A 15,288-nucleotide genomic window follows, 5' to 3' on the forward strand; every position below is an offset into this window, starting at 1 on the left:
CCAGGCCATCAGTGTAGTATTAAAGAATAACATTTGCCAAAGTTGGGCTTCCCCGGTGGTTCAGTGGTTGAGAGTCCGCCTGCCGATGCAGGGGACACAGGTTCGTGCCCCGGTCCGGGAAGATCCCACATGCCGCGGAGCGGCTGGGTCCGTGAGCCATGGCCTCTGAGCCTGCACGTCCGGAGCCTGTGCTCCGCAACGGGAGAGGCCACAACAGTGAGAGGCCCACGTACCGAAAAAAAAAAAAAAAAAAAAAAATTGCCAAAGTCTTAGGAAAACAAGACTCATGTTTTATTTCCACAGAGAAACTCTAAAGTAGGACGTGCCTCCTGAATTTCTGTCACGGTGACTTCAGGTCACAAAATGGAGCAGGTGAAGCAATGGCTGGTGTATCCACTGAGGCTGATGGTCAAGGAGACACCACAGTGGGTGGGACGAAACAAGGGACAGACAGACAGGTCCCCAGCCTAGAAAAAGCAGGTGTTAGCACCCAGACCAAGAGCTGGGGGAGGGGCACAGTCAGGTCCCTTGATGACTGATGGTTTTCAGGGCTTCAGTCGCGGTTGGAAGTGATTTTCTAGAAGACAAGAAAAGAGAAGATGGTAGAACACGGCCACTCCTAGAGCTGCTGAAACCAGGCATCCTCTCACCCAGCTTCTGCGCCCACAGTTCCCTCGTGTCCTGCCTGTGTCACCTGCGGTCCCCTCACCTTCACTCCTTCCTAAAATATTACCTCTTCCCCACCGGCGACGCACGTCTTTCTGCCTCTGAACCTTTAAACCCGAAAGGTTCACCTCACTACAGTCCCCACCGCCTCCCCCCCCACAATGCTTATCCTGTTTCCACTGCTTAACCGAGCCTGCCTTGCTGTTCTCTGGCCCTGCCTGGCCCGGCCTCTGTCAGGCCACCACCCAGCACTCAGAGGGTATTCCGAGTGTTCTAGGTCATCTTCTCATGAGTCTTTCTCCACACCCCACCCTGGGGTCTCCTCCTTAATACCTTTAGTGTGTCCACCCAGAGCAAAGGGAGTGCCAAGCCCACAGCCCTCCCTCCCCCCACCCACTCCGGGGGGGCGGCGTGTCTCAGCTCCTGGCTGCAGCCTTGCACAGCTCACTCTGACACTCACCTACCAAAACTTCACCCACTGCAGCAGGTCAGGTCGCGCCCGGGAAGCCTGCAGGACGAGGAGAATGTCTGAGTGAACAGAGTACCGTCCCCGGCACACCCTCTGGCCTCAGACCCCTTCTCTCGCCAGCCGGATTTTCTCTGCCCCAGTACTTACCGAGGAAGAAATCATGACTCCCCCCTGTAAAGAGAAGATCAGAGGAGGTGAGGTGAGGACCTCAGTGTCCTCTCTGTACTCGACCATGTCCTTAGGGCTCAGGAAGGGCCCATGGCGGGAACAGGCTCAGACCAGGATCACCCCAAAGGTCCTTTGGTCTGATTGTGACCCTTCGGCCACAGCAGATTTCTCACCCTGAGTGCATTTTACCCAAGATGATATTGAATATGGTCCCTGAGCACACACTGACCAAGGGGAGTGAAAAGAGGAAAGGTAGGTCTCCCTCTGCCTGCTAGGGGGATAGAAATTGGCCACGAGCGATGGGCAGAAGTGGATACCCACAGGCAGTGTTAACTACATCTTCACCTCTTTTCAGTCAGCAGCTACTTTCTGATCTCTCAGTAGAAGTCCTCTCCCCAAGGGCAGGGGCTTTATTACTCTGGGAGATGGAGGGAAATACTGCCTGTTTGTTTGTTTGTTTTTAACCAGCCTAATTAGTATGTAGCACATTCATTCATGAATTTATCAGATTGTTTCCTTTGCACCTTAATAAAACAAAATCCTCAGATTTTTTTCCTGTTATCTCCTTTGTGAAATGAAGTATTTATTTTCCCACCAACCAAGAGTTTCTGGGCTGGCCTCCTCTCCCCAGGAAAGGTCAGCAGTTAAAGAGGTGGAAAGCAGACAAAGGAACCCTGTCTGTCTGTTTTGCCGTGTGTCGTGTGATTTTTTTTTTTTTTTTTTTTTGGAGCCTTATATTCCTCACTGAGAGGATCTTGGGTCCCAGTTTTCTCCATGGCAGGTGATGCACCCACGGCTCCCCTAGAACCTTTTCTGAGTGAGTGGGTGTGAACCTTCTACCCTTCTCTTCCAAACTTCTCTCAGGGAGCTGGAGTCCCCCTGCACAGGGGTGGGGAGACATGACTATCAAAGTGAACAGGATTCGACCTCAGCTAGCCTACCCAGAGGACCTTGGCAGTGAAAGCCTCCCCACCTCGCCCCCAGGCAGACCCCATGCAGTGGGAGTCAGGAAGGTTGCAAGCCTTACCTTAGTGGTGGGCTGCCCCCCAGTGGCAGTAAGGTGTGTCTGCTGGTTACAATCATAGTTCTGCGGAAGGAAGCAGGGGGCGGGAGAGAAGGGATGAAGGCATTTTGCTCCCACATCCCGGCCCTGGCTGGACCTTTCTCAAAGCCCCTGCCTCCTCCCCTCCTTGTGTCATGTGTTTTCTTCTACAGAATCTCCTTCAGCCAGAGCCCACGCCCTCACCTCGCTTTATGGTCCCAGCCCAGATGGCCCTGCCTCCCTCGCCCCTCCCCACCTCTCCCAGCTCCTCAAGGGTCCCTGGGGAGGTGAGGCGAGGAGACCAAGGAAAGAAGTGAAGTCTGAATCAGGTGGTTGGGTGGCAGTTACCGTACCTTAGAAGATGCTATACATGGCACAGGATGCCAAGATGCCTCATCTTGGCATCCTGTGCCAGGCTGAGAAAATTACAGAACGGGGCATGAGGAGAGAGAACTGCAGATTGGCCAGACCTGGGAGCAAGGCTGAGAGGAACCAGGGACCTTCTAGGGCATCCTAAGGGAGGGGCTCACCTGACCAGCACCGCCTACCCTCCTCTGGTCCGATGACGCATGGATGCGAAGGGAGAGGACACCGCGGTGAGGGTGGCTCCGTGGTGCTTCAGGCCTTGTCGGACTCTCGGGGCTCCAGCATCCCACCGCCCAGACTCTGCCCTCCCTTTAGAGCCCCAGCATCCCACCCGGCCCACCCCACCCCTCTCAGTGGTCTGTGATAAGTGCTGCCTACAGAGAAGGCCTGGAGGAAACCGATGGCCCAGATAGACACAGGACAGATTTCTACACTCAGCATTGGACAGCCAGGGTAGAGAACGGGTTGGCAACACCTCGGCCACCCAGGCACCTGGAGTCGGAGCTAGAGTAACAAATGAGCGGTACCCGCACAAGCTCCCGGGGCAGAGCTGGGCACCTCAGCCCCAGCCCGCCTTCTGCCTGCAGCAAACCCTGCTCCCCTCATAGGCCTTTTAATCCCCGTTCCCAAATGCTGTTCTCTACAGGGTCCTTGGAAGGATGGTCTGTTATCCATAGAGAAGAAGTGAAGTACATTAGGTTAGCTCTGGGTCAAAGGAGAGAAAGGAAGGGGAGAAACACAAGAAAGCAGATGGAGCCCCCTTAAGAAGCACTGCAGATGCGCTGGCCACCTCCCCTGCCCCGATCGAGGCAAGGGGAAAATCTCCTCAGTAAGAGGGAAGTTTAGTTCCTGCCATTGTCACTTCTCTACTAGAAACACACACACACACACACACACACTCTCTCTCTCTCTCTCTCTCTCTCCCTCCCTCCCTCTCTCTCTCTCTCTCTCTCTCAGGGTCAGAATGTTCTTCCCAAGTCTGGCTTAACTCTCTGCCTTATCCATACCTGAATTCTAACCCCACTATTAGGCCTTACATCGTGGGCACAAACTGGTAGACCGCAGGCCTCCAGACATTTTTTGCTTGGTCCACATGTTTAAATTAAATTGTTGAAAACCAGATTTCTAGTTTTTCTTGAAAAATCAGACAATGTGGCCCCATCTGTCCAGCCTCATGTGCCCACATGGACAAGTGAGTGGGCAGCCCTTGCCTCAGTGCCCAAGCGTCCTGATTCCCGAAGGCCACTGGCCATGCAGAATGGACGTGTGGCCTTTGACAGGACCCAGATAATCAGACCCCCTGCACCTGCCTGCACTCGACCATGACCCTCCGTCCTCCCCCCATGCACACTGCCCTCCCGCCGCCCTTCAACTTTCCTCCCTAGTGACCCCTTTCCAGCCCTGAGAGTTGGCCCCAGTCCCAGGTCCCTCCCTCTTCCCCAACCCATGGTCCCCTCCACCTGCTCACGGTACCCACGCAGCTGTGGCTTCCCCCAACCCAGGCCACGCCCAGCCAGAACAGCAGCAGGCGGAGACAGTGGCTGGCTTCGTGATCTTGTGCCTGTGGAGGCCCTAACCCTGGACCTCAGCTTTTATCCCAGGAAGGACCTCCCAAGCTGCTCCTTCTTCAGTGACTCACAGCTTCCCTCTCCCATCCCACCTCCACTCGTGAGGCGTTGTACAAAGGGAGGAAAGTGGGAAGGGAGGGAGGCACCCCCCCCCCAGCAGGGAGGGGGAGGAACCGGAACAGAACCTGCAAGCCACTGCCCAGGGCCCAGAACCCCGTGTCCTCAGAGCTGAGCTTCCAGACCCTGAAATGAGGGGTCCCACTGCCCTTACCTCAGTAATTGCTTTCCAGTTCAAGAAAGGAGTGTTGCGTTTGAAGTTCTGGAGGGAGAAGGAGAGATGAGCGGGCCACGAGGAAAGAGAATTCCAAGGGTGGAGGGGGGCAGCTGGTTGGGAAAGTTTCAAGGTCATGTTCAAGAACAGGTTTTGGTGGCTGGGTGTAGTTTGGGGTTAGATAAAGATAAGCCTACAGGAGACTGAGGGTGTAAGCATTTCTGATGGCATTGGTGATAAGACTTGGGTGAGATTACCTATCTCAAAAGTGAGAAGAGGGGGAATTTTGTGACAGGTAGGCTGGAGGGAGGGGTAGCTGCCTTGAGGGAGGGAGGGGAAAGGGACAGGATGACCAGGATCCTCAGGTCTGCAAAGAGGGAGAATTCTCCTACCTCCCAGAGCTGACGGAAGTAGAGGAGGATGCGAGTGCTGAGGTCTGGGACTCGGCCCTGTGGATGAAAGTGGGGAACGGGTGAGCAGGGAGTCTGACCCCTGCTCGCCGAAGCCCCTCTGCTGCTGCGACCACCATTCCTCAGCCTACAGGATTCACTGTGACTAAGGTCCAGGGGGGAGCTGGGTGTCTTTAGGGACACCAGAAAACTGTTTCTGGAAACAAGGAGAGAGAAGCTAGGTCTCTGAAGGCACTAACCACCCCTCCACCACATACACAACACACGACACCATTCTTCTCTAGCCCCATTTCCCCCCAGCCTCAGGCAGAACACAGCTGTGGCAAAACCTCAGGACCAGAACCTGCCCCTGACATTCCCACCTTTTCACCTGCCCCGCCACCTCCAGCCCACCTCCCAAAGCTGTAGGGCTGAAGTCTCCCCTTCCTAACCCCTCCTGGAACAACAGTGGAGATGTAAGAAAGGAGCAGAGACCAGGAGTGTGGGACAGCTAATATTTATTTCAAGGACAAGGGTTGAGATTAGTGGGGAGATAGTGGTGTTTTAAGAATTGGGGGGGAGGGGGCTTCCCTGGTCAGGGGGGCTTCCCTGGTAGCACAGTGGTTAAGAATCCACCTGCCAATGCAGGGACATGGGTTCGAGCCCTGGTCCGGGAAGATCCCACATGCCGCGGAGCAACTAAGCCCGTGCGCCACAACTACTGAGCCTGTGCTCTAGAGCCCACGAGCCACAACTACTGAAGCCCGTGCACCTAGAGCCCGTGCTCTGCAACAAGAGAAGCTACCGCAATGAGAAGCCTGTGCACTGCAACGAAGAGTAGCCCCAACTAGAGAAAAGCCCGCGCGCAGCAACGAAGACTCAACGCAGCCCAAAATAAAAATAAAAAGTAAATAAAAATTTTTTAAAAAAGAGAATGGGTTGGGCCCCCATCCATCTGGAGGTCAGCGGATGCGGAAACTCCTCTGGTCCTGGGCAAAGAAATAAGCTCTAAGGGGGAGCTCAAGGACTAGGAATTCAGGGAATAGTGGACCAAGGTAAGGGTAGATTGGACCCCTGCTCCGGAAATCTGCAGGGACCTTTTGGCCCATGGCTGTCATCGGGGTAAATCCAGAGAGTCCAGCTTGGGCTTGAAACCCACCCCACCCCCATACTTGCCAGGAACATTTGGTCCCCGGTCCTGACTCCTCACCCTGGCTGAAGTCCTCGGCTGCCTCGTCGCCCCTCCCTCCACCGTGAAGGAGCTGGGGACTCTCCCTCCTCTTCTCTGCCCACCTCTGTCCTGCCCCTTTCCTAGGAGATCCGATCCTCAGGGGAGCCACCCCACATGAATGCTGCCTGACTGCAAGCACTCCCCTTACTGCCCCCCTGGATGTGCAAAAACGTTTGGCTGTCAGTCCTCTGGCCCTCTGGGAAGTATCTGTGTGTGCCCTGGCTCTCCCATCAGCCCCTAAGTGTCCCCTGCTCAGGGGCCTGGTCTCCCCGTGGTCCATGGTAGGGAGTCTCACCCCTACCAGAGACAGTTCTCTAGGAAACAGAACAGAACAGTCTATTTTGTTCATTTTGTTCATCCAAAACAGGACTCCGCTGTAGCTGGGAGCTTCTGCATCTCCTGTCTTTCACTCCCCACCTGACTGCCAGAAAGTGACGTTCCTGAGGGCTGTCCCTTTGCCTCCCCGCCTGCCACCAACCCCCTCCCTCACAAGTTCTGGAGGGCAGGGCTCCTAGTCCTCCTTCTTCTACGTGAAGGGTCAGAAACTACACTGCTCACAGGAGCCAGGCGGGTGGCTAGAAGAACTGTGGTGGGCAGTGGGAGTCTGACCGCGGGGGAGCAAGTCCCCACGGCAAGAAGCAGCTGCCTCTCGGCTCTAGGCTCTCGCGGGTCGTAGAAAGAGGGGCCCAGTGTTGCCATACTGTTTTTCAAAAATGAATCAAACAATCCGTGGGCTGCAGATTGCAGCTTCTGCCTTTGGTATTTGGATTGTTTGTCCTTCACCTCACCTCCCAGTCCACACCTTCTGCTCTGGAGGTACATCTGCTATTCTTGTGTCAAATCAGCCTGGCCAGGGCTTCCCCTGCAAGAGGAAGGAGTGGGCGGGGAGGAAGGAGAAGCAGGTTCTGGGCCCCAAGCGACTCCTAAGATTACATATGTGCAGGGCTCAGACTGATGGCACCAGCAGGCTCTCAGCGTGTTCGCTTCCTTTTCGCATCTCTCTTGGCATCAGTCCTCAGGTGGTCTTTTAGCTTCGCCTGATGATCAGTCCATCCCCTACCTCTGCCTCTGGTTCCTGAGGATTAGGCCTACTGACTCTCCCCTTAACCTCCTGGTGTCAAAGGGGAAACTGAGGTTCAGACCAGTTCAGGTCTGCATGTGGAGACATGAAAAAGGCCCATTCCCTCCTCGTCCCCCCACTCCCAGCTGCTTGCAAATTCCCCCTCTCTTTTCAGGTCTCTGCTGTCCTTCCTCCTTGTTTTCATCTTTTTTTTTTTTTTTTTTTTTTTGTGGTACGCGGGCCTCTCACTGTTGTGGCCTCTCCTGTTGCAGAGCACAGGCTCCGGACACGCAGGCTCAGCGGCCATGGCCCACGGGCCCAACCGCTCCGTGGCATGTGGGATCCTCCCGGACTGAGGCACGAACCCGTGTCCCCTGCATTGGCAGGCGGACTCTCAACCACTGTGCCACCAGGGAAGCCCCATCTTTTCTTTTTAAAGCACTGGCTGGAATGCTCTCTTCGTGACCATCATCATTGCTCCCTGGCTCACCAAGCAAGGGTTTAGCTTTCTTCTCTATATCCTTCTCCCACAAAGATCAGAATGAACGGCCTTCCAGCCCTTACCTTGTTGATGACGTCCCCGTTAAAGAAACCCAGCATGGATTTTAAATTCTGCAGAGAAAGAAAAGGAGAATGACCAAACTTGGTCATAATGTAATTGGCTCAGGGCCCCAGGACAAGAGAGGTCAAGGGCCACTGCTGACAGTCATTATAGAAAGAAGACTTCAGCCTGTGGGACCAAGGAACAAAGGTTTGATTTTCCAAAGGAGAGTGAGCACAGCACTCTTGTCGAACTCACCTTCCAGAGAGTGTCAAATTTGAAGAGCCCAGGAGACGGCTGAGAGTTCTAAGGGGCCGATGAGAAATGGGATGAGAGTAAGAACCCACGCTGTGAGCACAAGGCAGGGGCAGGAGATATGGGTGTCGGGGGGAGGCAGGGGTTGCTTGACACCATGGTCCCGGCCCAAGGAGGAGGAACGTCCTCACTCACCAAGGTGTTGGTTCTATGAACAGCTTCCCCTCCCCCGCTAGGCCCTCGCCCCTGGGTGGGGAAAAGGGAACCGATGGTCAAGGCTTTACATCCTGTCGTGCATGCCACCTATCATCCTGCTCCCGGCCCACTCTTCTCCGCCTCTGGTCAAGCCACCTTCTCCTCTTCTCAACACAGTACCTAAGAGCCCCACTTCCAGAAAGCCTTCCTGGACTGACTCGCTACTTGCTCAGCAGAATAACCCCACCCAGTCCCTTGAATCAAATCCATATTCTTGCTCCCCGCCATGCCCTGCCCCCCCAAACTCTGCTAGTAGCCAATATATAGTCCCACTGTGCGCGGGGCTCTGCGCTTCCACCCGCCACTTTCCCACGTGGAGATGCCTCCACTTTACAGATGGAGAAACTGAAACGTAGAGCTGTCCAACAGCTTTTCTCAGCATCTGTCTCCGTGTCAGACTCCAGTGTTGGGACTCTGAACCACCTTGATGTGATTACGATGCAGAAAGCTCTGCAGTAACTGAGGGGGGTGAACAAGTTAGACTTTGCTGTCCCCATTTTACCCAAGAGGGAGCCTGGGCTCAGAGAGGTCAATCGACTTGCCTGGTGACACACAGATGACAGGTAACACAGCTGGCTTTTGAACCCCCATCTTCTGAATCAAAGTTCACTGCCTTTCCACTTGTCAACCCTGCCTTCTTAAATATGGTTTTAAAAAATATCCCCTTGACTATTCTGTCATTTTTGTCTGCTTTTCCACCTCACTATGTATTGAAGACTTTGGTAGTGTAAAACTAGAAATAGAATTACAAACTGGGAGAGGGTTTCTTAAAACCTGTCTACCCATGAAAGGTTAGTATCCCTGATATGCAAGGAGCTCTCCCGAGAGCCTTCCAGGGTGGCACCCCCTCCCCATGCCTCCTCCTCCCGTTAGGCGTGCTCCTTGCCCTGTGGGCCCCACTCACCCCCGGGGCACGGGCTGGCAGCCTCGCCAGGATGCCTGTTAGGAACCAGAATCTCAGCCCCGCCCCAGCCCTATTGAATCAGAATCTGCATTTTCACAAGACCTCTAGGTGATTCCTGTGAGCCTTAGCCAACACTTCCTCTGTCAGCACAGCAGTTTGCTGACGGAGAGGCAGATTTCCAGAATAACTAGGAGGGAAATGTACGCTCTCGAAACACTGTTTCCAAACTCGAGGTAAATGTACGCTACCTCGAAACACTGTTTCCAAACTCCTTCAAAGAAGTCACCGAATACTGTTTACCCCCGGGTATAGGACATTTGAAACAATCATGTTTCTAAAAGGATTGGTTTTCATACGATTTTTCACAGCCCCATCTGTGGTATAAAGTGAGGTATATCATGTAAGGATCTGCAATTAATTATTACTTCGGAGCTGGTTAGTCTTTTTAGGAGCATGTGTTTGGTTTCTTCCCTCTAGATTGTAAATTCCCCAGAGAGGGGGTTGGGACCAGAGCTAGCGTTAGGAGGCGAGCCGGAAGGGAATTGCATTGAGGAGGGCGCACAGCTGCCGTGATGAACTGCCGTCACTGCAAGTTCGCCTCTCACCTGACCCCCAGATTCCCCGGACACGTGGACTTCACTGCGTGGATTGTCGCACGGTGGGAGAGAGAAAGAGAAACCCTCAGTTCCCAGGAAGACACCTAGTCCAGTCCCCAGACCGCAGCATTTTAACCCCGTGGCTGGCCGGGGTCCGCCGACCCGGCGGCAGTCAGCCCATCCCCCGCCCATCCCTCAACGTCTCTTCTTTTCCTTCCCACGGTTTTTCCTTCCCACGGTTCGGGGCAGATCTGCACAGGCACGCCCTCGCCAGACGCTCACCTCGGGTGTGTTCCCACCACTTCCAACCCTGCTACCCGAGGAGGAGCTGGTATTGTATCCCCGCAAGGGAAAGCGAGAGTCCATGTGGGGTCTCCAAAGGGCTTGGAAGGGCCCAGATCGTTCCCAAAATAGGAAGTCATCCCATAATAGGCACTATGATATTTTAACGCCCTGCCCAAGCTCCACACTGTCCCATCTTCAGCCGGTCAGTCACGGAGGGAAGTTATTCGGGGCACGGAGAAGGGTAGGTGTGGCCACGTGTATTTGGAAATGTGGGGTAACTGGGGGATTCTGAGCTGTTGCCGCCCATCCTCCACTTCATGCCAGGGGTGGAAAAGCCACTGGAGACCAACTTCATAAGAGCCATGACCCTGGCACCCTGGGGCTCCTTCGGCCCTCCTCCTGCCTCTCCTCACCCCTCACCCTCTCCTGGAACCTAGAAAGGGGAAGGGACTCCTAGAATCCTTACCTGGGAGTAGCTGCCTTGATCAAAATTTCTAGAGTTTTCTAAGGGTCAGTTGTAAGTGCGGGGGGAAAAGCAGGTAGTACAGGGAGCAGTAAATTAACACTTGGCTTGTTCTTGCCTGAGACCCTCCTCTTGCCTGAGACCTTTCCCAGACCCCCAAGGAAGCCAGCTGTGCCCCCCTCTCTGCAGGACCCCTGATGGGAGTTCCACCCCAATCCGGCTGCCAAGTAGTGGTCCCCTCCTGGCCCTCTCACCCCTCACGTAGGGACACTGTATTTGTTAGCATCTACACCTCAGCTCTGTAAATGTCCTTAAGTTTCCACGTGCGGTCCTGCCCCCATCCTCCTGGGAGCTTCCCAAACAAGTGTCATGTTTCCTTGTGCCCACCTCTCTTGCTCCATCCACTACCCCAGCTCTAGTCCAATTCGCCAAGTGGACGTGCCTGCAGAACCAGAGGTTAGACAGGAGACAGGGCATCCCCGGCATCAGGGAGTGGATGACAAGGGGCTAGAGTGAGCACAGTAGGCAGGGCACCTCTTCTGGAAATTAGAGGGCACATGTAAGCAACACTTCCTGGTGAGGCTGGGAAGGTGGGGAACGGAAGCTGAGGGAGCCCAGGATGACAACGCCAGTGACGCCACCTACCCTGGGGCTGGCAGCTTTCAGGAAGACCTCGGAGTGGGTTTCCTCAGCAGGGACCACCAGGGGCCCCACCTCTGCCTTCAACAAAGGAGAACTTACCCAATGGGGCCCAGAACTGCCACCACTGTTCCTGCCATGACTGCTGCTTCCCTGAGGGTCAGGAAGAGACCAGATGAGGTCTAAAGATGAGGACACCAAGATTGCTTTCCTCCCTCCCCGGCCTCCCTTGCTCAGGAATATTTCCCGCCCAGTCTGAGGGGAGCAGAATTTCTTCAGAATGCCTCAGGTTGTCCTGTCCTCTTACCCCAGCGTTGCTAGAGCTTCCACCTGAGCCAGATGGCGGGAGGTTGGTGCATTGCAGAGGGAAGGGGACGGGTGAGGTTTGAGACTTCAGTCAAAGCCATCCCCACAGGCTGGGCTCTCCTGCTTCCTTGGCTTGGCTTTCTTTCCCATCGCGTCTCTCCTCCATGCCCATCTCACTCTTCCAAGCCTCCTCCCCACGCCCATCTCTCCCCTGTCCGATCTGCCTCTTCCCTCAACCCCTCCCCTGCCCATCTTTCTTTCCTCTTCGTCTCTCCCACTCTCTATCACATGCATCCAGACACCTCTTCTTCTCCAGACTCTTCCTCTTACCTCTGCATTTGGGTTGTCGCTGCCTCTCCCTGAGCCATGAGGAGGTTGGGCCACAGCTGCCTGCAGGCAGGGTGAGACTGAGCATGGGATCAGGAAGGACACGGGGAAAGCGCCAAAAGTGTGAGCTTGAAGGGAGGGAGGTGGCAGGCATCAGGGCCAGGGTGATAACTGTACCGGAGTGTTGATCCCCAGGTTGAATGCCCTTCCATGGCCTCCATGGCCCCAGGAGACCCCCTGAGAGTTGGTCCCAAAGCTGCCACCTGAGCCTCCAGAATACACATGGTCCCAGGGAATCCCTGGACCTCCAGGATTGCCTGGAGAGCCAGAGGTGCCATGGCCTCCAGATGGAGGCTGGCCATTGGTTCCCTGCAAGAAAAACATGGCTGCACCGAGTGTGTGTGGCCACCTCACTCTGGGATCAGGTAGGACAGGCAGAGCAACTCAGAGGAGCCACAGGGAGAAGCAGGTGGAGAGAGGCCTCAGGGTGGTGGGGGAGGGATACCTAACATGGAAGGAAACTGGCCCAGACAGCCACCAATAAGGGAGCCATTCCTCCTATTAACTGCTTCCCAGAACTCTCAACCCAGCTGCCCACAGCCTCCCATTTCCACACCCGGCTTCCAGCCACTCACCAAAGCACCGTTGCCGCCAGGCATCCCCTGCCAGGAGCTGTGGGCAGCATCCACTCCGTGCTGAATGACATTCTCAGCCTGTCTTCCAGCCTCACTCCCAGTGTTTCCAAGAGCATGGGCCGCTTCCTCAACCCCACGGGCGAGAGCGTCCCCCACCCCGGGGCCCATGGTCTCCTTGACTCCAGAGCCCACTGCCTCTCCATCCCCTCCACCAGTGGCCTCCCCAACTCCATGCTTGATGGCCTCTCCCAGTTCTTGTCCAATGGCCTCTTCCACCCCGTGTCCAGTGGCCTCCACGGCCCCTGCTCCAGCACTCTCCCCTCCACTCAGCAGTGGGCCAGCCTCCCCATTGCCCAGGCACAGGAACAGCAGGAGGCAGGCCAGACAGCCCTGTGGCTTCATCTCTGCCTCGTTCCTTCTCTCCTGAGTGTCTTCTTCCCACCCAAGTTTACTCACTTGCCCTTTCTCTTTCCCTGCGTCTGCGTGCCCTCCTCCCTTCTCTCCTTCCTTCTGACTTCTCGTTCTCCCTTCCTCTAGGTCTACAGCCTTCTCTCTCCTTTCCCAGAGCCCTCCTCCCCGCCACTACTCCTTATACTGTAGCTTGGAAGAAGGTGGCAGGGCTGGGCAGCCCAGAGTCCCTCCCCGCAGTGACTCAGGCCCAGCCACCCATAGGTGAGCTGTAATTGTGAGTCTGAGAGCCTGTGTCGAAACAGAGAGGGAGCCTGTGCATCAGGGAGGGAGGGGGAAATGGGACGAGACCGGTGCCAAAGTGTTCCCATTTCCCAACCCCAGGAGTTTGGGGCGCAGGGTAGGGTGGGGGGCATCTGAGGAGATAGGCTGGTAGTGTCTCCTAGAGGTGGCGGGGTGGGGGGGACTTAGGAGAGAGGAGTCAGGCAGGACCTCATCAGGGGGGCGAGGGTAGGGAACCCAGCGGGATAGGACCCACCCTAGGTGTAAGCCAGCCTGGGTCGGGGACGCCAGAATGAGCGGCAGGTGCCCTTCCTCAGCCTTCCTCTCTGTTTCCATCGGCCTTGTCTCTCCCATCTCTCTCCCCTCCCATACTGCCACCTAAAGGTGGCTGCCTCACACTTCCACACCTTCCAGCCACAGAGAGCCTGGGACCCGGGAGACCGCCCTCAGTGGGGACGCCAGGCGTCTGTCGGGGAAGGAAGTGGCCGCGACCCTGAGAGGGGTCATCGGGGCGTCTCAGTTAGCATCCCGGCTGCTCTGGGCCGAGAAAGCTGGGTGTGGAGCTGGGGAGCTGGGCAGGCGGGCCACCCCCAGGGAATGAGGGGGCGGGGAAGACCTAGGGAGGGAGCTGCTGACCCAGGCACCCATCCCGTTTACCAGGCCTGGTGGGGGCACGTGTGTGAGCTCACAGCCTGCCGTGAGGGCTGGGACTACACCAGCGCACCCCACTGCTGCCCCTCCCAGAGGGGCCAGAGGGGCACTGGCAAGGGAGGAGGGGTCAGCACAGGGGCAGGAGCCCCGGGTCAGCCAGTGGCCCTCTCCCCTGGGCCCGGCTCATGATGCAGAACTCGGGCAGCCTCCCGAGGTCTCATCGCTGCTCAGCGAGCGAGGCTGCTTCTCCACTCCCGGGAGCCCCAGGTCCTCCCACTTGGCACTGCCTTGTATCGCTGGGGCTCATTGCCGAGTTAGGAGGGGCCGGTTTCTATCTGCCTTTCTCAGCGTCTGTCCGTCAGTCTCTCTCTCCACCCCAACACCTTCACCCCAGCTTGTAACACCCATCACCTCGCACGATGTAAACACAACCCCTGTCTGCCCTCCGCTTCTCCTTCCTAGCTCCTTGGTATTCCATCGCTGCCCCTTTAATGATGATAATAGTGGTGGGGTAATAACAATAAAAATCATCATCATCGTTGTAGCTGCAGTTTATCCAGGGCTTTCTATGTGCCCAGCATTGGACTAAGCGCTTTAAGGCTCAGACAGCCCTGGGAGAATCGGTCTTATTCTCAGCCTGTCTGCCAGCCTCACTCCCAGTGTTTCCAAGAGCATGGGGCGCTTCCTCAACCCCACGGGCGAGAGCGTCCCCCAGCCCGGGGCCCATGGCCTCCCTGACTCCAGAGCCTGTTGCCTTTCCATGGGATGACTCGGCGATGAGTCCCAGTGACCCAAGGCAGTGCCAAGTGGGAGGACCTGGGGTTCCTGGGAGTGGAGAAGCACGCACCACATTTAGGGACAGAGAACTTGGGGCTCAGAGAGGACATGGTGAGTATGCGGTAGAGGCAAAGCTAAGCCCAGCCTGTCTCATTCCTGAGCCTGGCTTCCAGCATATTCTGTCATCTCCGTGTCTCAGACCTTCCCCTGCTTTTCGAAGCCCTCATTCTTCTCTGGATAGAATTAGTTTGGATTTTGCTCCAGGGCCGTGTAAGGGGCAGAGAGCAGGAGGAAATCTGAGGCCTCCGGGGTTGGTGATGGACATCCCAGCCCCCTGAGCTGGCTGCTTCCCATTCCCACGGGGCAGGACCACAGGGCAGGAGGTGGTGTGCATGCTCACTGACTCCAAGACTCCTTCCCACACTTCCTTCGTGGGACACCCTTACCATGGTGTAGAGCTGCCCTCCCCCTTCTCTGTTACTAATATTTTTCTTTAAGCCAGCTTACTTTCTTAAGTATATTTTAAGAGAATACTTCATATCACCACTCTTAAGTGGAAAGCCAGGCTCACTGGCCCATAAATAGAAAGAACCAGAAAAACAAAGTGAGAAGCAAACAATTGTATTACATTATAGCTGGCGGCAGCCCCTGTACCCTCTTTGTTAAAAAGGGAGATTAGGGGCTTCCCTGGTGGCGCAGTGGTTGAGAGTCCGCCTGCCGATGCAGGGGACATG

General features: G+C 55.8%; 1 protein-coding gene across 1 annotated transcript; it reads right to left on the reverse strand.

Annotated features, from left to right (window-relative positions):
• Positions 1-1,126: 1,126 nt before the first annotated feature.
• Positions 1,127-12,838, reverse strand: DMKN (dermokine; the record flags this gene model as incomplete). Its single annotated transcript, XM_082606658.1, has 10 exons — positions 1,127-1,174; positions 1,283-1,306; positions 2,331-2,390; positions 4,551-4,598; positions 4,943-4,999; positions 7,795-7,842; positions 11,175-11,249; positions 11,805-11,864; positions 11,979-12,170; positions 12,437-12,838. The coding sequence occupies 10 exons, from the start codon at positions 12,836-12,838 to the stop codon at positions 1,127-1,129; spliced, it is 1,014 nt and encodes a 337-aa protein (XP_082462784.1).
• Positions 12,839-15,288: the final 2,450 nt, after the last annotated feature.

The sequence above is a fragment of the Mesoplodon mirus genome (genome assembly GCF_964341445.2).
Source record: "Mesoplodon mirus genome assembly, chromosome: 19".
NCBI lineage: Eukaryota > Metazoa > Chordata > Mammalia > Artiodactyla > Ziphiidae > Mesoplodon > Mesoplodon mirus.